This window comes from Tupaia chinensis, unplaced genomic scaffold, assembly GCF_000334495.1.
Source record: "Tupaia chinensis unplaced genomic scaffold, TupChi_1.0 Scaffold000305_1, whole genome shotgun sequence".
Taxonomy (NCBI): Eukaryota; Metazoa; Chordata; class Mammalia; order Scandentia; family Tupaiidae; genus Tupaia; species Tupaia belangeri.
This window is the reverse complement of record NW_006159795.1, coordinates 1,414,372-1,438,201: the sequence shown is the minus strand read 5'-3', so window position 1 is coordinate 1,438,201 and position 23,830 is coordinate 1,414,372. Positions and strand designations below refer to the sequence as shown.

General features: G+C 41.0%; 1 protein-coding gene across 2 annotated transcripts in view; it reads left to right on the top strand.

Annotated features, from left to right (window-relative positions):
* SNAP25 (synaptosome associated protein 25) overlaps positions 1–23,830 on the top strand; it is a 111,299-nt gene that overhangs the window by 56,641 nt on the left and 30,828 nt on the right. For both annotated transcript variants that reach the window (XM_006150914.3, XM_006150913.3), the window contains exons 2-3: positions 19,193–19,328; positions 21,244–21,285. In XM_006150914.3, coding sequence (XP_006150976.1) covers positions 19,257–19,328; positions 21,244–21,285 — 114 coding nt within the window. In that variant the 5' untranslated portion in view covers positions 19,193–19,256. The remainder of the gene's footprint in view (positions 1–19,192; positions 19,329–21,243; positions 21,286–23,830) is intronic.

Sequence of the window (23,830 nt, the reverse complement as noted above, 5' to 3'; positions counted from 1 at the left end):
CCCTAATATGTATTTTCCATGAACATTTTGAAGACTCCACATGTAAAAACTCACACACCTCCCCCCCACACACACAGTGCCTATACAGTATTTCTAGCCAATTCACCTATTTTGAACATTCATTTCACTAAAGAAATCACTTCTAACATGTCAGTTAGCAAACTCTCCATACATCATAAAGGGGGTTGAAGCATTTAAAGTATTTGTTGCAGAAATGTGGGCTCAGATAAGAATCTTTTAAATGCTCACTACCCATCCCAAAAGTATATATATCCCTGATTAGGATACCTATAGTGCTTACCAAGCACTTTTTTGTTTTTCCTATAGGGAACATGTGCTCACTAAGGAAAGACAGAGAGAGAGAGAGAGAGAGAGAGAGAGAGGAAAATTGAGCAATCACCTCCCAAGAGGATAGCCATGCCACAATTCCTTCTCTATCCTTCTCTTGGGATTTCAGACATGCACGCACATGTGCCTAGTGTATTCTTCAAGCTACTAGGCTACTAGGCTAGGATTCAAACCGTGCAGTTGGCCATGTGAGATCTTGTTGCCTTCACCCCTTCCTGCTAGCCCAATGTCAAATAATTTTAAGTTAAATCACAAATAATTGTATGGTTCACACAAAGAAGTCTATTTCTTGTGGTAACTATTGAGTCTTTTTTTAAAAAAGAATTATTTTATTTAACTTTGAAAATTTATTTACTTATTTTTTAATTTTATCTGAGAGGGACAGAGTGAGAGAGTGAGTGAGAGACTGAGAGAAGGTGAGAAAGCAAGCCACCTAGTCCAGGAATCGAACCATGGTCAGCCATGTGGGAGTCCAGTGCTAGTAACCACCAGACCACCTGCTGGCCCACTGTTGAATTTTGATCTACCTTCTTCTATCTCCCTCATACCTTCAGTTTTTCCTAGTATAATGTGGTCTCAAAGCCTTTGACCACTCCGTTGTCTTCACTTTCAGTAAGCTATAAATTAATTAATATGTACATTTGATGAAAATCACTGTTCTGTGGGCTCCCCAATCCCAGGATATTTACACACACACACTCACACTCTTTTTTTTTTTGAGAGGTTTTCGCTATAGGGCGCGTGCGCTCGCCAGACAGACAGAGAGAGACAGAGAGACAGAAAGCAAGAAATCACCTCCCAGGGGGGATGGCCACGCTGCAATCCCTTCTCCTCCATTCTCCTCTTGGGATCTTGGGCACACACACACACGTGTCCATTGTGAGTTTTAAGCCACCGGGTCTGGGACGCAAACCACAGTCGACTACGTGGGAGTCCAGCGACATAGCCATTACGCTAACTGCTGGTCCCCCACTCACACTCTTCAAATGTTCCACTCCTATGCCCTGGACCACCACACCCTAGAGATTATCCAAAATCAGAGCCCCTTCTTGTAAGGTTCCTTTGCTACCCTGGCACCATGTCCTCCATATTGGTCAGATCTATGGAAATGTAGGCAAGAAAGGGGGGTGCATGACCCTATCCCACATCTCTAAGCAATGGCTTCCCCAGTATGACACACCCTTCCAGGCTCTCAAATAAGAGAATGATGCATGATGATTGATTTTTAACTTTTGATAACTGTGCATCTATTTTAGTGTATACTATGGGAACATCATTGGAACATAAAACTTCTGATTTTATAGATATTCTTTACAGTGAGGCTAAGTTTGAAAAGTGAATCCATTAAAATCAAATCTTTTTTTTTTTTTTTTGGAGAGGTTTTTTGTTATAGGGCACGTGCGCTAGCCAGACAGAGAGAGACACAGAGACAAAAAGCAAGAAATCACCCCCCAGGGGGGATGGCCACACCGCAATCCCTTCTCCTCCATTCTCCTCTCAGGATCTTGGGCACACACGCACACATACCCAGCGTGAGTGTAGCCACCGAGTCCGGGACTCGAACCACAGTCGACTATGTGGGAGTCCAGCGACATAGCCATTACGCTAACTGCTGGTCTCAAAATCAATTCTTAAAGACAATAAAGTAAGGGGCCAGCAGATGGTGTAATGGTTACTAGACTCCCACATAGTTGACTACAGTTTGAGTCCTGGACATGGTGTCTTAAACTCACGCCTGACATATGTGTGTGCATGCCCAAAATCCCGAGAGGAGAAGGGAGTAGACGGGATTGCGGTGTGGCCATCTCCCCTGGGGGATGATTTCTCACTTTCTGTCTCTCTGTTTCTCTCTGTCTCTCTGGCAAGTGCATGTACCCTATAGCAAAAATCTCTCAAAACATGAAAAAGATAAAGTAAATGAACACCTGATACACAGTTGTGCCCAAATTGTGAAGAAGGCACAAGAACTCTGCGATACTGAAAAGGCCATTTATGAGGACAACAGGTTCAAGATTGAGTACACTGGCTTTTGGGGACTTCGCCATGAATACCTTTTCTAGATAAACAGAGATCACGTTGATTAGCACCACCTACCTGCCAAGTGTTCATCTTCTCTCCAGCAGGAAGTAGAAAATCACTTAAAATGCCAAAACTCACTAGTGTAGCAACAGAAACACCACTCATTGCTTGATACATCCTGAATGCCTCATATATTTGCTTTTAATTTAGGAGCGATGACATTCTTATGCCAACCCTGGGGTCCACCAGAAGCCAAAAGAAATCAGAGTTTAGTTTTGCTAGTGGAGGGATGATATTATTATATAACTTATTAAAATAGTCATGGCTGCAAATTAACAGTAAGAAAAAGCACAGGCCACATCAGCCTTAATTCTGAAAATATTCTCAATGAGCATAGACAAGTCCCTTCCTTCTAAGTTTTCTGGTGTTTGCTGTTTCAAGGATACCTTAAGAGAGTCCCAGATTGGCAGTTAAACATTTCAGGTTCCAGGGGCTGGGTGGTGGTAAAGTGGCAAAATGCTATGTTCTGCAACAATGACGCACATGGGAAGATTCCATGTTTCCACTGGAGTTCTCCCTGAATGTGTCAGGCATGTATGTACATGCCCACGATCTAAGTCTGGCTGGGATGGAGGGGTAGATCATGGCTAAAACCTTATTGGAGGTGTTCTCTCTCTGTCTCTCATTAAATAAACAAATAAACTTAAAAAATAAAAAGATTTGGGTTCCAGATGCCTCTATTTTTTCAACCAAATTGTCCCACTTCTCTGAGTTTTCCTTCCTGTGAAGAATAATGCTCAGTAACCCTCAAGTTGCAGCCATCCTGTGATATTTTGTATGTGGGCTCTTCAGATCCAAGTAATTCTAGCCAGGACTTAGTATTCTTTGGAGTGCCTCCAAATATAGGGAATATTTATTTTTCTTTCTTTTTTCTTAACGCAGTGACTTGTGGATTCCTTTTAAGTACCTGGTGCCCACCCATCCACATGTGATCAAATATAACTCGTTAACAAATGGAAGTGGTCTGAGATTAGGTTCCTCAGAAGCAGAGCCTTAGAAAAGGATTTATGTGCAAAAGATTTATGAGTGAAATGTTCCCAGAGACAGCAGAAAGGGAATGGGAGAAGGACAAGGAGGTCATTGAGAAAGCCAAGCAAAGTTGCTATTGCAGGCCAGGTCCCTGCTGCAGTGTGATCCTGAGGGAATCTTAATGGACTGTACATTAAACATCAAGGCTTTTGTCTCACCTTAAGGCAAAAGAGCTGGGCTTTTGTACTGCTGTGTCAGTCAGTTGTTAGCCCTGGGCCTGCCCTGGGGGGAACATAAAGGCACAGATACTTGTATCTCTTGGTGGATCAGGCAAAGCAGCCCTTGGATGGCTTTACAAAGAGGGTCATAGGCCCAGAAATAGGTGAGATGACCATCAAGAACCAGTAAAGCGCTGAGTAGAGTCCCAACATCATCCACTACTAAAGGAAAAACTTAGTGAGCCTGAAAATGCTGCAGTTTCCTTCTGTTCATTTGTCACATGGGCACATAAATAGTTGTTCTGTTTTAAATTGCCAGTAGGTATACACTCCTGCCAGAGAAAGAGACAGAGAGATGGAAAAAGCACCTTTCCCATGGAGTGTAGTCACACCACATCCTTTCTCCATCATTTCTTTATCTTCCTGGGATTTAGGGTACCCATGGACACATGCCCGGTGTGTGTATGTTTTTTTGTTTTGTTTTGTGTTTGAGAGGTTTTTGCTATAGGGCACATGCACTTGCCAGAAAGACAGAGAGAGACAAAGAGACAGAAAGTGAGAAATCGACGCCCGGGGAGATGGTCATGCCACAATACTTTCTCCTCCATTCTCCTCTCGGGATCTTGGGTACGCATGCACGTGCACCTGGCGTGAGTTTAAGCCACTGAGTCTGGGACTTGAACCACGGTCGACTACATGGGAGTCCAGCAACATAGCCATTTCGCCAACTACTGGTCCTGCCCCTGGTGTGTTTTTCAAGCTATCAGGACTGTGATTTGAACCACAACCAGACATGTGGAGTCTGGCTTCGCTAACCACAAGGACACAGAGCCAGTCAACATTTTGGACTGTCGGAAAAGGCATGATACATTTTCAAATAGAAAAACATACAAAAAATGTGTCATGACTTTTCCAATAGTGTTCAATCATTTAGTTTTAATGAGAATGGGGAGTCTTTCTGTATGGTCTTGGATTCTGTCTTTTTGTGCATCCCTGAGTGGAGTCACTATATAATAGTTAGGCTATAACAAAACTTGTTTTTTATCGTGGCCTTGTGATAATTCTACCAGTCTGTCTCCCTAAAACTAAACCATACACCTCAGAATACAAACATATTCCTGGCCCAGTCTGGTGGCACCGCCTGTAGCCAACTGAACTGCAATACTGGAAGCCACATGACTGGACAGATTCCCAGGTCAGGCTGAAAGCGCTCAGGGCATGTGCACTCATTCCCCATATCTTGACAAGTTGGAGGGCTACGGAAAGTGGATTGTGCCATGACAAGCAGGTATGGAGGGTGCTCTCTCTCCTCCTCTCTCTCTCTTTCTCCTCTCTCTCTCTCTCTCACACACACACACACACACACACACACGCAATGAGAACAAACATTTTCTTCCGTTTTGTCCCAGGCAAGGTGGAAGAGGAAACCTAAAAATTAGTCTTCTTGCTAGAGCTCCTAGAACTGCCCCCGAAAGGTGGTTCTTCCACTCCAGCTGCATCCCGGATATGGCTGCACCAATAGTAGCTCTCAGTAAATATTGGTCAAGTGGATGAACCAGTCACTGTGATTTTCTTTGACTATGATCAGGATACATGAGACAATGTTTGATTCTGCCTTCCTCTCTCCTAGTCAGTGAGTCCACAGTGCTTCAGCTCCCCAGTAAGCAATCAGGAACTGTTGCATAATACAAACCACAGTGATAAATACCCATTTAGCCACATTTGCAAAGCAGACAAGTGAAACATTGGCATTTTCAAAAAAGAGATATTTAGGCATAATCAGTGTTGGTTGTGGCTGACTGCCCTCTTGCAATGCAGAAATGCCAATGCTGGCTGCATTTAAATGCCAGTCCACCTCAGACCAAGTACCCTAAAAAAGAAAACCCAAGCTAAAGCTACCTGTAGCTATGCTGTCATAAATACTGGAACTGTCCGCAAAGGGGTTCATCATGGAAGCCAGACTCCCCTTCTCAGAAGAAACCAGATCAGGACTGTATCTATTTATATCCAGATATCCAGATATAGAGAGCCATTTAGGAATGGTGTGGAGTGCAATGGCCTTGGGGATGAAAAAAAAAAAAGAAACCTCCAGCTTGAAAGTGATAGGGCTTTTTAAAATTTTTTTTTGGAGAGGTTTTTGCCATAGGGCATGTGCGCTCACCAGACAGAGAAAGACATACAGACAGAGAGCGAGAAATCACCCCCCAGGGGGGATGGCCATGCCGCAATCCCTTCTCCTCCATTCTCTCGGGATCTTGGGCATGTATGCACATGCGCCCGGCGTGAGTTTAAGCCACCGGGTCCAGGACTCGAACCGCAGTCGACTACATGGGAGTCCAGCGACATAGCCGTTATGCTAACTGCTGGTCCCGAAAGTAATAGGGCTTCTAATGATATTCAGTGCCTCCCGTCAGAGACACTGAGGGGAATAACTTCTGTGATCTGGCTGAAGTATCTGTCACTTGAGGTTATTCTTTAATCAAATTCTCCTGCAAGATATATATTGACAGTCTTTTTAAAAATTTTTTTATTTTTTTTACTTTTTTTTAATTTTTGGAGAGGTTTTTGCTATAGGGCACATGCGCTCGCCAGACAGACAGAGACAAAGAGACAGAGAGACAAAAAGCGAGAAATCACCCCCCAGGGGAATGGCCACGCCGCAATCCCTTCTCCCTTCTCCTCTCAGGATCTTGGGCACGCACACACACACGCCTGGCATGAGTGTTAAGCCACTGGGTCTGGGACGCGAACCGTGGTGAACTACATGGGAGTCCAGCGACATAGCCATTATGCTAATTGCTGGTCCCATATATTGATAGTCTTTAACCTAGCACATACTATGTCACCAAACAGGCAAAGAGATCAAGATGGCTGCCTGAACTTTGGGGAACCATGTACTTGTTTTCCTAGTTAGTTTTACCATTTTATCGTAGGGTTTCCAGGGTTCCCCCTTGGATACTTGCAAAGTCCTTCAGCCTTAAATGTTACTACACATGGGTGCTCCCACATGGGGGTCATATGTAGGACTGTGGTTTTTATTGAAAACAAAAATTACATCTCCATAGCTCTCTTTCCACAGGTGCTATAAATGGGAACCTGCACTTTAAGAAGCAACTGAAAAAAAGTCTGGATGCGAGCAGGCTTTGGACTATGCTCCTAAGGGGTCCTGTCATGAGCAGCTGTGACTTATTTGTTAACCAGACAAGGCATAAAGTGGATGCAAGATGCTAACTCAGTCTGTTTATGAGGCATATATTCACCATATTTAAAATATAAACATTTCATTTAATTAAGAAATGTATTAAAACCAGTAGTATCTACTATAAAAAGAGTAGGTTGAATGTCATGCACAAGAATATTCAAAATATAATAACACATCACCAAGTCTAGTCCACACGTTTAAAAACTTACACTCATGGATGTGGCAGCTTTAAGAAATGACTTTTATTTTTATTTTTAAATGAAAAGTAGAGTGTGAGAAGGAAGAAGGAGGAAAGGAGATTGATAGAGAGAAAAAAAGATATTTTTTCTTTGGAGAGGTTTTTGCTATAGGGTGCATGTGCTCACCAGAAAGACAGAGAGAGACAGAGAGATAGAAAGCAAGAAATCACCCCCCAGGGAGGATGGCCACGCTGCAATCCCTTCTCCTCCATTCTCCTCTCAAGATCTTAGGCACGCATGCACACGTGCCCGGTGTGAGTTTAAGCCACCGGATCTGGGAGTTTAAGCCACCAGGTCTGGGACTCGAACCATGGTTGACCACATGGGAGTCCAGTAACATAGCCATTACATTAACTGCTGGCCCCAGAAACAGGTATTTTTTGACAGCATCTTGCTATGTTGCAATTCTTCTGCTCTAGCCTCCTAGTTAGTAAGGACCACAGGCACATACCACTGGGCCTGGCCTGTTTAGGTAGGGTAGAAAACTGAATCCAGGCCTTCCATGGGCTCTAGCCACCATGTAGCAATGCTTTCTTGCTTGTACCACCAGAGTAGGTCAGGTAATGGCCATTTTTAATAATAGAAGCATAAACAGATGCTACACATTATCTACTGAATGTACTCTGCTCTAGTTTTTAGTTCAGTATTAAGACATGAATTTAATTATCATTTTCAAAGCAAGAAAGACAATTTGTCAGGATCATCCATAGAGTTTCTAATATTTGAAACCCTTATTGTTTCAGATACTGAGAGGAACAAAACACAAGTCTTAGCTTTCACAGAGTGTTATTTGGGGAAGATGAAAAGTTTCCAGTTGCTTTATTTGATAATCATCCTACCTTTGTTCTCTGAATGAAAGACTTTCTCTCATTGAAATAAAATGTTAGTACACCCTCAAGAGCAGGGTACTGTTGGGAGATACTTCAAATGATGGCCCTATAGAGCTTTCAGTCTGCAAATGGTGCTGACAATCCAAAGGACATATAAATTGAGGAAATTAAGACTAGTAGATGGCATAATGGTTATGTCACTGGACTTCCACATGGCTGCCTGCAGTTCCAGTCCTGGACCTAGCAGCTTTAACTCACCCTGGCACTTGTGCATGAGTATCCAAAATTCTGAGAGGGGAATGGAGGAGGAGGGATTGTGGTAGAGTCATCCCCTGGCAGGGGGTGATTTCTTGCTTTCCCTGTTTCTCTGTCTCTCTCTGTCAGTCCAGTGAGTGCATATGCCTTCCAGGAAAAATCTCTCTAAAATAAATAAATAAATAAATAGAGGAAATTAAAATAATGATGTATGGTATGAGGATGGAAGCAAAGGCACAGAGTCAGCTTTTGAGGTGGGGGAATTCAGCCTCCTGCACTTACCAGCTCTGTGATCTTAGTTGGTTAGCAACTCAATTTGTACTTCATTCTTTTCCTGCTTAATATGGAGATAATGTGGTTTGGGTCAGCACTCCTCAAAGTTTTTTTTTAATTATTTTATTTAACTTTATTTAGTTAGTTATTTTAATTTGATGAGAGAGAGAGAGAAAGTGAGAAAGCAAGCCGTCAGTTCTGGGATTAGAACTGTGGTCAGCCATATGGGAGTCCAGTGCCCCCAACCACCACATCACCTGCTGGCCCCTCTTCTCAAACTTTTAATGCTTGTTATCTTGTTTAGTAGGTGATCTGACTGAACAGTCTGGGTCAGAGTCTACGAGACTGTATTTCTAGCCAGCTCCTAGATGAGGCTATTGCTGTGTTGGGGACCATCTTTAGAGTAACAAAGATTTGGATTTTCTATATAAACTCCCTAGTTTCATATTAAGTTCCTGGTCTGATCCCTATCACATAGCAAATTCTCAATAGATAACTAATAGTAGGACCAGTATTTTGACAACTAAGAGTTAAGTGTCATGGAATATTGGAATAAATGCAGTTGATTTCACTTAATCAGAAAGGCTGCTTCATACCTGGGATCAATTCTAATGATTTAGAAAAGTGAAGGAATCATTTTTTTCTCCAGTCTCATTTACCAGCTCCTTATGCATTTGGGTAGTCTTGGTAAGATCAAGATCTGCCAACAGCAGTCACTATGCTTAACTATTCCCTTAGAATGGGCACTTGGGTCTTATGGTTGCACTAGCTTAAAGGAGAAATTTTATCCAGTGAAAATAATAGCACTAGGCCCAACACCAGTCACATTCTCCTGGTAATCAGGGAGAGTTAGCTTCTGCCTCAAACTGAATACTGGCTCTTTCTTCAGGATGAGAACACAAACCCAGAGAAAACAGTGACTACTCCATAGTCAGAGTCTGAGTCATGAACCAAATTAGAGCTACTCACAATTTAGATATTTAACTGGTTTGATGTTGCTATTGGTTGGGTTTATTTTATGAAGATGAAAAGGATAAGGCTATAATGGATAAGACAAATGAATACTCCAGACCTTTAGTTTGACCAAAAGTGTGCAACAGAAATAATCTGATGAGATGGGGTATATGGTAGTAATATTAATTCTTAATATTGATAAAAATTATAATCCACGGACTAGCAGATGGTGTAGTGGTTACATTGCTGGACTCCCACATGGCTAACTGTGGTTTGAGTCTCAGGCCTAGTGGCTTGAAAATCATGCTGGGCATGAGTATGTGCATGCTCAAGATCCCAGGAGGAGAATGGAGAAGGGATTACAGTGTGGTCATCCTTGCCTGGGTGGGAGGGGATGATTTCTCACTTTCCTTTTCACTGTCTCTGTCTTTCTCTCTCTGTTGAGTGAGCACACATGCCCTAAGGCAAAAAAAAAAAAAAAGAAAAAAGAAAAAAGAAATAAAAAACCTTTAAAAATTATAATCCACTATGAAAAGATTCTAGTCCTAGATCTATAAACATATGACAACATAGCTGCAAAATGTAAAAAGCAAAAGATGAACTGAAATAGAAGAAACTGAAAAACTACAAACTCTATAGCAAAGATATACCCCTTTCAGAAATCAGTAAGTCAAGATGACTAAGGAATTCAGAGAGTCAGAAGAACACAAATTTCCCTTTTCTACTTGACTTGTCAAGCAAAAGGTAAGATAGGTAGACAGCATCAAAGACAAAGTAGATTTTCTTTCCAAACACAAATTAAATAGTCTCAAAAATTGGCTGTGTTAGGGCGCAAAAGAAATCTCAATAAATTCCAAAAAGCAAATACCATAAACCACCTTCACTGGCTATAATAAAACTAAAATTAGAAATTACAAAAACTTCCATCTAATATTTGAATTTTAAAATAAAACTTTCAAACAACTTTTGAGTTAGGAAATAAAGCTGAAATTTAAAAGGCCTAGCTGCAGCGGTGTGTCCTTATACACACTGCTCCTTAGAAGCAGGGGTATGTGGGAGGCCCAGGATGGATTCCTAGCCAGGCACAGCAGGAAGTCAAAATCTAAAGGATGCAACCATAGTAATACACAGAGAACCATTTATGTAACCCGTACCCAAAACAAGAAAAATGTGAAATCAACTTAAAAATGGCTTTCATGTAAGACATGAAAAGAACAACACAGGGCCAGCTCTTCTGGCCTGGTGTTTGGGATAGCCAGATCTAACGTGGTTGACTATGCAGTTCAAGTCTCAGACCTAGCGACTTAAGAAACATGCTGGGCATGTGTGCATGCATGCCTAGTATCTCTAAAGAAGGGAGAGACAGAGGAGAAGGGATTGCATGGTGACCATTCTCTATGGAAGGTGCTTTCTTACTTTCCCTCTTTTTGGTCTTTTTAAGGCAATCGCATGCCTTCTGGCAAAAAAAAAAAAAAAAGTCTTAAAAATTAAATACAAATTTTATCTGCAACCAGTCATGGAAATGAATCTTTATGAGCACAGCAAGGGTATACCATAAACTCTCCACTAATCATATGGATTAGATTTGATTTGCAATCTTAAAACTCTATAGGAGGGGGGAACCAGCAGTTAGCGTAATGGCTATGTCACTGGACTCCCACGTAGTCAACCGCGGTTCGCGTCTCGGACCCGGTGGCTTAAATCTCACGCCAGACGCGTGTGCGTGCGTGCCCAAGATCCCGAGAGGAGAATGGAGGAGAAGGGATTGTGGCGTGACCATCCCCCGTGGGGGGTGATTTCTCGCTTTCTGTCTCTATGTCTCTGTCTGTCTGGCGAGCGCACGCGCCCTATAGCGAAAACCTCTCCAAAAAAAAAAAAAAAAGAAAAAAACTCTATAGGAGGGGCTAGTAGGTGGCATGGTGATTAAAAGTATATAACACTCTGTGGTATTTAAGACTGATACAAGTATTTAAGGATTTCCATTTAGCTTATTTTTTAGCCCAGAGACAAACAAATGTTTTCTACATAAAGTCAGGTAGCAAATATTTTCCATCTTTCAGGCCATATAGTTTCTGTGGAAGCAACTCAACTCTTCTATTGTAGAATGAAAGGAGTTATTGACAATAGGTAAGCAAATGAGTGCGATTTATGCCCATAAACCTTTATTTATGGACCCCAAATTAGAATTTCAGAAGATTACCTTATGCCATAAAATATCCTTCTATGAATCTTTTGAACAATTTAAAAATATAAAAGCCATCCTTAGCTCAAGATCAATACAAAAACAGGCAGCAAGCTGCATTTGGACCATAGGCCCTACTTCTTCTAGACCCCTGGTTTACATAGCCCACAGTCTCTCCATATTCTATGACTATGGAAACTTCTCCCAGTTTTATCTTGAGAAACCTAATCCAGCATTCAGTGTTCTAAATATCCAAGCTACTCAAAGTATATTCCATGGACCAGCAGCATCAGTACTACCTGGGGGCTTATTGGAAACATGGAATCTGGAAACTCTTCTCAGACTAACCGAATCAGAATCTCTGAGGGTAGAGACCAGCTGTCTGTTTCAGTAAGATTTTCCGTGATTCTGCACTTTTTCTTTTTTAAAAATTATTTTTAAAATTTTTCAATGTATTCATTCATTTATTTTAATTTGACCACAGAGAACACAGAGAGACAGAGAGAGAGAGAGAGAGACGGAAAGTGAGAAAGCAAGCCACCAGGTCCAGGATTCGAACCTGTGGTTGGCCATGTGAGAGTGCCCAGCATCTTAACCACCCTGCCACCTGCTAGTCCTAGATTTTCCATAATTCTGATGTCCCTCACTTTTCGAAACACTGACCTAGGGCCAGCTGGTGTGCTCTGGTGGTTAAGGGAGCTGGATCCTACATGACTCACTAAGTTTCGAGTTCCCAACCCCACAGCTTGGGAAACATGCCAAATTCTGGAGAGGAGAAGGGATTTTGGGATAGCATACTCTCACTCTTCCTCTTTCTCTCTCTGTCTTTCTCCAGCAAGGGCCTATGCCCTATAGCAAATAAAAAAAATAAAAAAAAAAGAAAAAGAAAAAGAAAGAAAGAGAGAGAGAGAAAAGAAATAAACACTCTTTTAGACCACATCTTGAAAGTGCTGATTTGGGAATATTAAATGCTATAAAGATAGCAGAATAGTTCATGCATTTATTCAACAAGCCAACTAACATGAATTGAATACCTACTAGGAGCCAGACCCTTTGCTCAGCACCGTTGATCTGAGATCATTAATAAGGGACTGTGGGCCTTTAATGGACTGGCAGATTGTCTTACATCAGAGCCCCCAGGGAGTAGTTCCTAGTGTCCTCACTTGCCAGGCAGGCTGTGCTGGCTTGGGCCACACTAACCAGCTCTGGCAACACAAGGAATGGTGGTTATGTGCTAATATGGGTGAAGTGTTACATGATAATAACCTTGCTAATAAATGCCATTTCACTATTAGCATCCTTTCAGCTACTGAATTACTGTTCGTCAACATCATTATGCCTCTTCAGTTGCTGTCTCTTAGAATGCTAATATGCCTGGGTTTTGGGCTTGTAGGGACACTTTATCAAACACTAGCAATAAGTATCCCAACAGAAGATCCAGAAGTGCACTCAGCACCTCCTCTTGGGCCCTGCTCAATAGGAGAGTGGACATTGCTTAATCAGCCCGAAATGCTGTGTGTATGAGATCTGTCAGATTCATCAGCCCTCCTCCTAAATCGCAGACAGACCCCTGCATTTTAAAGCAGGACAAAGGTATGAGAGTCCCAGAGGGACTCTGAAAGCATTGAGCACACAAATATCTACCACATGGCTTCTCTGTCCTCACATCTCCTACCCATCAGCCAGACCCCGAGAGATTGCTGTCAGCTTGGAGCCAGAGAGCCCTACAGCTGTTGTGCTCAGGCTGAGAATAGCAACCTTGAGAGGAGATTGCCAAGGAAACACGTAGACTTGAGTGTGTGTCTGTATGTGTGTGTGTGTGTGTGTGAGAGAGAGAGAGAGAGAGAGAGAGAGCGCATTTTCCCCTCAGCAAATAGACCTAGAGGAATGGAAAACAGCAGTAAGAGCTACACATCTGAAAGCATAGGGACTCTACCTTCTAATCAACTGATCCATTAAATGGAAAGGTTAGCTCCGTGCTTAGGCTGAAGGAAGATGTTCCCTAAGGAACCCAGGAGCAAAACATAAAGAGGAAGAACAGAGCCAGAAGCCTTGTTTGTCTGTATGTGATAATCCTGGGAGAGGTGTAACTTAGAGACTGGAGGCTCAGGCAATCTGCCTGTTTCTCTGGTTTCAGGCTTCTATGGAACACAGCACCACGGCAACATGCTTAGTAAAGGAAAGCTAATTAAGCAAATACACACTGAGTATCCCTTATCCGAAATGCTTGAGACCAGAAGTGGTTTAGATTTCGGATTTTTGCAGATGTTAGAATATTTGCATGTACATAATGAGATGGGAACTAAATCTAGCACAAAAATCTTTTGTTTCACATTTACTTCATACCCATAGCCTGATGGTAATTTTATATGATATTTTTCTATTGCAGCATTTTGACTGTGAACCATCACATGAGGTTAAAAACGATGCCAAAATGATGGTCTTGTGGCATCATGTCAGTGCTCTATGAGTATTGGATTTTGGAGCATTTTGGACTTAAGATTATTATGTCAGGGATGCTCAACCTATACTAGACTTGTTCTACTCTTAACTAAGGATATAGGCCTATTCTGAATGAGCAAAGCTTTCTGAATATTAAACTCCCGCATCTTCGCAAACGAGGTTGATCAGCACTTTCTATAAGCCTATGGAATTAGTATTGTTTGCCCTGTTGAGAAAATGAAGGCTCAGAGAAGGTGAAAAATTTGCCCAGGATCACCCAGCTTCCTAGTCCAACTAGATCTTTCAGACATCAAAGCCCTTATCTACTCGCCTAAACTATGGCCTCAAATCTACTGACCTTCCACCATGAGTCTACCATGTCTTTATGGAAGGTAGATCTCTAATCACTTTAATCTGTTTTCTATTCAACTTGAGGGTCAAGCATGATTTCATATGAGTTCCTTCCATTTTCCAGTTCCTAGATCCCTAATTTCTTTCTTTCTTTTTTTTTTTTTTTTTGGAGAGGTTTTCGCTATAGGGCGCGTGCACTCGCCAGACAGAGAGAGACATAGAGACAGAAAGCGAGAAATCACCCCCCAGAGGGGATGGTCATACCGCAATCCCTTCTCCTCCATTCTCTTCTCGGGATCTTGGCCACGCACGCGCACGCGTCTGGCGTGAGTTTTAAGCCACCGGGTCCGGGACGTGAACCATGGTCGACTACGTGGGAGTCCAGCGACATAGCCATTACGCTAACTGGTGGTCCCCTAGATCCCTAATTTCTGAAATAGATGACTATATTTAATAAGGCACAAAATATTTACAGTTCTACATCTTCTAGAAGCCAACATAGATGTTTAAAAATTAGCAGGGTCATAGTATGATGCTTGGTCAGTTTTATAAATGACTGCCCAAAAAACTAACCTAACCTAAATGTACTACCTTATTTTTTTTATATAACAGTGGTAGAATACAACCCCTCAAGCTCTTTTTCTTCTTCATCATCTTCTTTTTTTTTTTTTTTTTTAGTTCACTTTTGTACTTGACACTTAGCCCAAGAATCACTGGGTAGAAAAGAACTGTGAAATCTATTGTTTCCAAAAAAATTTTCACTTTAGGATTCCTCCTACCTAAGAGTCTTAAATAGTACAACTTACTTCACAGAGCAATGGATTTGAAAGATTCTAATAATATATACTAAACTAAAATGCCAGTGTAATTCAATCTTAGCAGTTGAGAAAACAGTACAGTAGTGGAACTGGTGAAAGGGATAGCAGAGCCATCTCCCCAGGGCCTGCCCCTGCAAACTTTTGTGTTCTTGCCTCCCATTGAGTAGTTCCTGATGATTTATTTATTTATTTAAGCTTGTAATTTTGTATTAATGTAATACTTATTACAATGTAATTTTCAGTATATGAATATAATGTGATGATTAAGTCAGGGCAATTAGTGTACCCTTCTTTATTGCATTTTTGTACAAAATGATTCTCATACAGGTAACAATAATAATATGGTATTGCCCCAAGGCTCTAAATCTAATTTCCTTTTCCAACTTCATTTTTTTTAAGAGAGATTTTGTTGCTATAGGGCACAAGCACTCACGAGAGAGACAGAGATAGAGACAAAGAAAGTGAGATCACCCTTCAGTGGGGATGACCATACCACAATCCCTTCTCCCCCAACCTCCTCTTTGGATTCTGGGCATGCACACACACGTACCCAGTGTGAGTTTTATGCTGTTGAGTCTGGGATTCAAACTGTGGTCAACTATGTGGGAGTCCAGCAATGTAAGCATTACGCCATCTGCTGGTCCCTCAGCTTCAGTTTTTTTGTCTTTTTTTTTTGCTATAGGATGCATGGGCTCTTCAGAGAGAGATAGCGCATCCCATGGGAGGATGGCCACACCATAATCTGTTCTCCATTCTACTGTCAGGATTTGGGGCATGCAACAAAATGCACCTAGCATTTTTTTTTTTTTGAGAGGTGTTTGCTATAGGGCGCGTGCACTCGCCAAATAGAGACAGAGAGACAGAAAGCAAGAAATCACCCCCCCAGGGGGGATGGCCACGCCGCAATCCCTTCTCCTCCATTCTCCTCTTGGGATCTTGGGCACGCATGCACATGCGCCCGGCTTGAGTTTAAGCCGCCAGGTCCAAGACTTGAACCGCAGCCGACTACTTGAACCGAGCCATTACGCTAACTGCTCGTTCCCCTAGCATGGTTTTTAAGCTGCCAGGTCTGCTACTCAAACCATGTAGTTGGCCATGTGAGATCCAGCTGCCTTAGCCACCATGCCACCAGTTGGCCCTCCAGCTTCTGGCTTTTTTTTTTTTTTTTTGGTTGCTGTTCTTGCCATAAGGCACACGTGCTCTGCTGGAGAGAGATAGAGAAATGGAAAGTGAGAAATCACCCCAGGCAGGATGGCTATGCCACAATCCCTTCTTTTCCATTCTCTTTTCAGGAGTTTGGGCACACACACTCACTCCTAGTATGAATTTTCAGGCTGCCAGGTCCAGAACTCAAATCGTAGTCAGTCATGTAGGAGTCCAGCGCCTTAACCACCATGCCACCAGCTGGCTAGCACCTTCAGTTTTTAATAGAAAGAAAAACACAAATAATGTTTTTCAGTGAGGAGATCTTACTAATATGCAATGTTTCCATGCCATCTTCAGTTTCTTCAGGCCTTTATTAGTATAAGACCAGCTTCTTTAATAAAACAAAGCCCTCACATTTTCAGTAGTGTAGCACATTCGAAGTATATCGTTCACTCACATAAAAGTGCAGGTGCTTCTGGTCAATTGCTAACTTCCCTTCATGTAGGGATTTGGAAATTTGAGTTCTTGCTGTCCTATGCCTCATCTATCCATCCTGTTTCTGCTGGCTGAAGGAAAGACAGGAATAATACCTGGTTCCAAACCGCCTTTGTCAGAGATACACATCATTTTTATTACAACTCATGAACTGCCTAGTCACATGTGACACGTATAGTGGGGCCTAGAAATATAATTCCTGGCTGAAGGAATGCTTCCAGAGACCATGCTCTCCAATGGAAGAGGGAAGATAAACTCCAGGTCACTCTGGCCGTCTATCTCAGCATAGACAAGAGCCCATGCCTTCTACTAGAGTCATGCTACTCACTGAGCTTCCATCACATAGATTATTATCTTTTTTTTTTTTTTTGGAGAAGTTTTTGCTATAGGACGTGTGCACTCGCCAGAAAGGCAGAGAGACAGAAAGCGAGAAATAACCCCCCAGGGAGGATAGCCATGCTACAATCCCTTCTCCTCTATTCTCCTCTCAGGATCTTGGGCATGCACGCACATGTGCCTGCCACGAGTTTAAGGCACCGGGTCTGGGAATAGAACAGCAGTTGACTACATTGAAGTCCAGCAACATAGCCATTACACCAAGTGCTGGTCCCCATCACATAGACTATTATCTTAAATCCTTCCTCAGGCTTTGTACCACCTCTCCTTCTGCCTCTGATGTGGTCATGACTTTCTTAGGGACCCCTGCTTCCATGGACACTCTTGAGGCCAGGCATATTACCTGCTGTAAATACTGTTTTATCACTCTGAATACTCTGATTTCTTTCTTTCACTGTTGTGTGTGTGTGTGTAAGAGATTTTTGCTATAGAGCACATGCACTCACTGGAGAGACAGAGAGAGTCAAAGGGATGGAAAGCAAGAAATCACCCCTGCCCCAGGGGGGGATGGCATGCCACAATCCATTCTCCTCCATTTTCCTCTTGGGATTTTGGACGTGCACACACATGCACCTGGTGTGAGTTTCAAGCTACCAGGTCCTGGACTTGAACTGTGGTCAACTATGTGTGAGTCCAGTGACGTAACCATTACACCATCTGCTCATCTGCTGGTCCCTCCTTCTGTCACTCTTATCTTTGCAATTACATTGGAGTTCTGTGAAGACAGTGGGCTTGTCTTATTTATTCATCACTCTATCCCTGGTTCTTCACACTGTCTTGGCATGTAATATGTGCTCAATAAAAATTTAAAAAGGAAGAAAGGAAAGGAAAATGAAAGGAAGGAAGGAGCGGGAGAGAAAGGTTTGCTCTAGGCGGAGCTCAGTTCTGCCATCTGTAATTTGCACCATATGAGACTTTAAGAGCATAGCCAAGAAATGGGTTGGTCACATTTCAGGACCAGGGAGTCATCCATCTTTGGATTGAGAATAGCTCACCCACACACATGCCTTCTTGACAATCTCTGATAACAATTGAAAGAGACAAAAGATTTTTTTGCCTTTGCTTCTACATGCTTCTAAGTACAATGGAATAGTACCCAACAGCAAAAATCAGTGACCTATAACTACATAGTATAGTATTAATGAATCTCAAAATAATAATGCTAGGTAAAAGAAGTCAGACAAAAATATAATACATACTAGATGATTTTATTTATATAAAATAGGAAATGCAAGCCAATTTACAATGAAAGTGAGCAAATCAGCCGTGTTCTGGGCATGGAAGGTGAGGTGGGATAGTTTGGGGATTGCTGGGGAGGTAAAATCACAAAAGACATAGGAAAACTTGTAAGAGTCATGGATATATTCATTTTCTTGATTGTAGTCATAGTTTCTATTTATTTTTAAATAATTACTTTTTATTTAATTTGATTTATTATTATTATTTTTATATTTGACCAGAGAGAGAAAAAAAGGGAAAGGAGAAAAGCAAGCAGTCAGGTCTGGGACTTGAACTGTGATCAACCGTGTGGGAATCCAGTACCTTTTAACTACCACACCACCTGCCAGCCCCAATGGTGTCTTATTATATACATATAGCAAAAATTTTTGAATTGTACACTTCAAATATGAGGAGTTGATTATATGTCAGTTATCCCTCAATAAAACCATTAGAGATAAAATGAAAATACAGATGAATAAATCTACATTAAACGTGAATGAACTCTCCATCCCATCATTCACAACCATTGGGGGCTTTTGTCTTTAAAAATACTTCATAGATTGACAGGTATCTGTCATCACATGTTGACAAGCATGTGATCATGGTAACTTTTAAATAAATAGCATAATTCTGTTGACCCTGTCTGATCATGGCTTTCAGTTCAGCAGATGACTGAGCCATGGGGACAGTGTGGGTCATTTAGATTCTCCACTCTTTGCACACACCTACACACATATAAACTCTCCAATCTAATTTCATATCTCCTTTTCCCAGGTTCTGTGGTCAAATTCATCAGTGATCCCCCAGCCCAGGTGCCCAGCCACCCCCCACCGCTACCATGGCTGAAGACGCGGACATGCGCAATGAACTGGAGGAGATGCAGCGAAGGGCTGACCAGTTGGCTGATGAGGTGAGAGACAGAGACAAGGAAAGGCAAATTAAAGAGGGAGTACTAGGTGGTTTGTCTTACTCAGGTACAGGTGGGGAAAAAGCCTTTTTATAATGTTTTAATTTTTCAAAACAGTGATATTACTTCTATTTCCTGTACACCTAAGACCTCTGCAGACCAGAATGGGTTGATTATAAAGTGTGTATAAAAATTTATGTCTTGGCCCAAACTCCTTATATCTAGAAATTATGAGAAGTCAAGATGCTTTATGAAGAGCAATGTCTTTGGGTGTTTTATGGCTAGTGGTATGCTGGAGTTGGCTGATTTTTACATATTCTGGAACTCTGCAGGCTGGTTGCTAAACAGAGACATTATTGACATGAATAATATAAACTGATGATTAGATATATTAAATTAAAAGATAATAAATACTTAAAACTTGTCACTTCTTAATTACATTACTACATTTGACTACTTTCATGCGCTCATGTTCCTAACATCCATGTGTCTATACATCCATGTCCTAACATCCATGTGCGAGGTGGGAATACCTCGCAACAGTGCTACTTCACATCTTCTCAATTCACATTCAGTGATGTCATGGTGTAGTTAAAAATTAGACAGGATAGAGTATTTACACCACGGACATCTGCAAACACTACAAATCAGAGCTTGACTTACTCTTTTGTTGACTGCCTAGGCTTATGAAAGTGGAGGACATATTAATAATGAAGATCAATTTAAAAGCATGCATATCTGCAGCCGTTCATTAGTCCTAGTGGACTAATGCAAAATATTGAGGAAATCTCCCAGTATTTGGAAACTATGATTCTCTTTAGCAAAGAAACAAATGAGTAAAGTTCCAGCATGTGTTCGTGTTTCATTTTCCTACTACTCATTAATATAAATAAAAATATCCAGCTAACATGCATGTTAGAACTATACTTGTTCATCACACAGTGAACTGTGGACCAGTGTTTAGAAAAAATCTAGAAAAGCTTTCTGTGAGAATCAATTGCTATATGGAATTTACAATAAAGGGTATTGTACATTTTATTATTTTGTAAATTTTGTGCTATTCATCTTTTATATCAGTAAAATAATAAACTTGAAGAGCCAGTTGTTAAACACTTAACCAACATACCACTCCTTACAGCAATTCGATTTCAAAAAAGCAGCCTGCTGACAGATTTTCCAGGAAAGTTAACATCCTCCAGTTTCTAGAAGAATCTCATCCAAAAGAAGTTTGTCATTTAAAAGCATGACTTTGAGAAATCACATTGGTTGTTGGATTCTAATAGTTTCAAAGGAGCTGAGAAAAAAGTGACAATACTGTACCCTGAGGGACCTTCACTGAGCTCAGACTCTCCATCTCATTTTTTCTTATCTAAGGATGAAGATAATTATTATAGCTGTCTCCTATAGACTAGTTATTTCAGACATGCTTGATTTTTTTTTCATCCTAAGGCGACAGCTTAATTTGTATTGATAAGAACTTCCAATAGTGCTTCTAGGTGTTTTATAATAAACTTGATGTTATATTCATCTCAATTCATGAAAAGTTATGTTTGTATTTAAAATTCAATATTCCTGGCCCAGGGAGGCCAAATTAGTCCTCTGAGTATTTGAGATCATTTTTCATGCATCCTGAGCCTGCAAAATTATCTTTTCCAGATTATTTTGTCTTTGATATCAAGATCAGCATCATATGATTTTCATTTTATGAAGATAAGTTTTAATGTAATTGCTTTAGGGAATCTGATCATGTGGAAAGTCTAATAGGAAAAAGATTAAAAATGGGAAAACATTCTGTGTTTCAGTGATAAACTTGAAAGAATATGTGATAGGGACCTTTTGTGTTTTCAAGTGTACAAAGTATACTTTCTAAGATCTCTCTGCATCCTCCACTCATAATGTTTTCTGTTTTTTATCTTAGTCGCTGGAAAGCACCCGTCGTATGCTGCAACTTGTTGAAGAGGTAAGAAGCTTCCACATTTCTTAAGATAAAGAAACTAATCTCTGTACTGACATATTCTTTGCCTAGACCCTACTGCCTTCCTTTAGGCCATAATGTCTTTGAATCCAGTGTTAACAGCCTGTCAGAAAGCCACAAGATGAGTGAGATGCTGTATTTACATTGCCAGGTATCTATTGAAGTGTATTCACCCTCCCTCCCAAAACAAGCCACCTTTTAGACTCTTAAGCAGAGAAAGATGGTATTTCCAAGTCAGTGTTCCCAAATCATTAAAAATTAGATCACTAACCAAAGCAGGACAATTTTTAATATACAAAGGAATTATCGACATAAAATCACTTTTGATGCCTATATATGTAATGATTCTGATGCCCACCTATTGCATCTGATCCTGATATTCTGTTCTAACTTTAGCTATATATGTATTTTTTAAATGATGCAATCCATAGAGGCATATCATTTCCAGAAATCATTATGTTTACAGTCAGGCACTGATGTGTGAAAAAATAAGAAAAAAAAATCTTTAACAAAAGGAAATATCCAGTCCAATAATATAAATATAGAAGCTCTTTTATATTCCTGACTCTGGATTGAACATCCATTTGCAAGGCATGGTTAATGAATCCCCAACTATTTTTAAATGGGTAAAATAGGGCGGGTAGCAATAATGGAATCAAAAGGGCGTTTGCAATAAACCTCACTCATTCCAATCTAGTAGAGCTGCAGCCAACCAGGAAGAATAAATGGATTAATTGAACTTGCCCATTGGGAGAGATGAAGTGGAAAAAAAATGAGTTGGACTATATTTATCTTAACCTAATAAAACAAGCCTAATAGTTTTTATTCAGTGAGATGCTGTTTTAGCTATGCTTTGAAACTGCTTATCAATGTATAAATTCAAGTGTGATTATCATTTTTAGAGATCTTGGGCTTTCACTAGCAGAATGATTAAATAGGTCTACTTACTTCATGCTACTGTAAATTGCTTATGCAATGACATGAAAGAGAGAAAGTGATCAATTTTACAAAGGCTAAAAGGAAAGCAGTCACCTATCACACTACAGGAGCTGACGAAGGCTTCACTTATTTCTGCAGCTTCAGCTTCTCACATAGGAATGAAATATGGCTAAATGGGAATTGCCACAAGAGGTGTGGGGTGAAAGTAGCAACCATGAGCTCCCTACCAAAATCTCTTAGCACAAAAAACTGACAATTCGAGCCTGCAATTTAGCACAAATTGGGCCCCACAGGAAGGCAGTCCAGCAAGGGAGCCCTCAGCAGACAAAATCCGCCTTCCATCTCCAAATGAAGAGTAATGTTTTCTTTTTTAATACAATTTTTAAATTTGCTTAAATGTTTTTCGGGGGTATACGCACTGGTCAGAGAGAGTGAGACAGAGAGAGAGAGAGAGAAAAAGAGAAATTAAGAAAGCACCCACCATGGGGGGATGATCACACTGCAATCCTTTCCCCACCCTTTCTCCTTTCAGGGTTTTGCTCATGTGCACATGCACACTTGGTATACTTCTTAAGCTTCCAGATCTGGGATTTAAACCATGCAGTTGGCCATATGGGATCCAGCCATCTTAACTACCATACTACTGGTTGATCCAAAGAATGTTTTCTTTGCTCTGTCCTAGGAACACTGCTCATACAGGAATACTCCAGGACCAAGGAGGCAGATATTCTAAATTTAGGGGTGCCAGCAACGCTCTCAGGGTAGAGTTATTTTCTCCCAACTTGTCTTGAATAAAAAAGTGAATAAACTCTGATGTTAATCAGAAGAGAACCTACAAGTTAACAGACTGACCTCATACTTTATTAAATAGGATTTATATTATTATCATTATACAAATTTATGACTCTCAACCAAAGCTTCCAATCTCATTTTTAATTTTTGTTTTCTTTCTTTCTTCTGGAGAGAGACAGAGACAGACAGACAGAGGGACAGGTACCACAAATAGGGTCCATGGCACTATCCACACCCAGTCTTAGCCATCCTGGAACATGGGCCAATGCATGTACACCCAGTATATTCCAGAAAGCCCTGGGATGGGAGTCCAGGGTCCTTCCCTGTAGGTCCAGTTCCATTATCCCTGTACCACTGCCTGGCCACTCATTTACCATTTTTGTTTATGTCTATGCATATGTGACATACTGTCACCAATTTAATTGCTTGTGCAATGTTGGAAAACTGTCCAAACTGTGGAAAATGGGAGAGCCAATTAGTCAGAATGTGCCACCTTGAACTGCCCCTTCACCCCTCAGAGAGATTTTGGAATAGGACACTTGTCTTTCATGTGTCTTCTTAAACAGCAAGCAGTGTCAGCCAGTCTTGAAAGATAAATGTCTAATTTATTCTAGGGGGAAAATACACGCAAAAGTTCTATTGATTGAAGTAGGATTCTTGAATCATATGTTTTTATTTCGCCCATAGTGTTTCTTGATTAAGCATGGAGTTGCATCTTAGACTGAGGAGTGAAATGGAGAGAAACTGTCTTCTACTTCTAATAAATGAGAGGAGGCTATTAGACTTCCCATCCATAGGA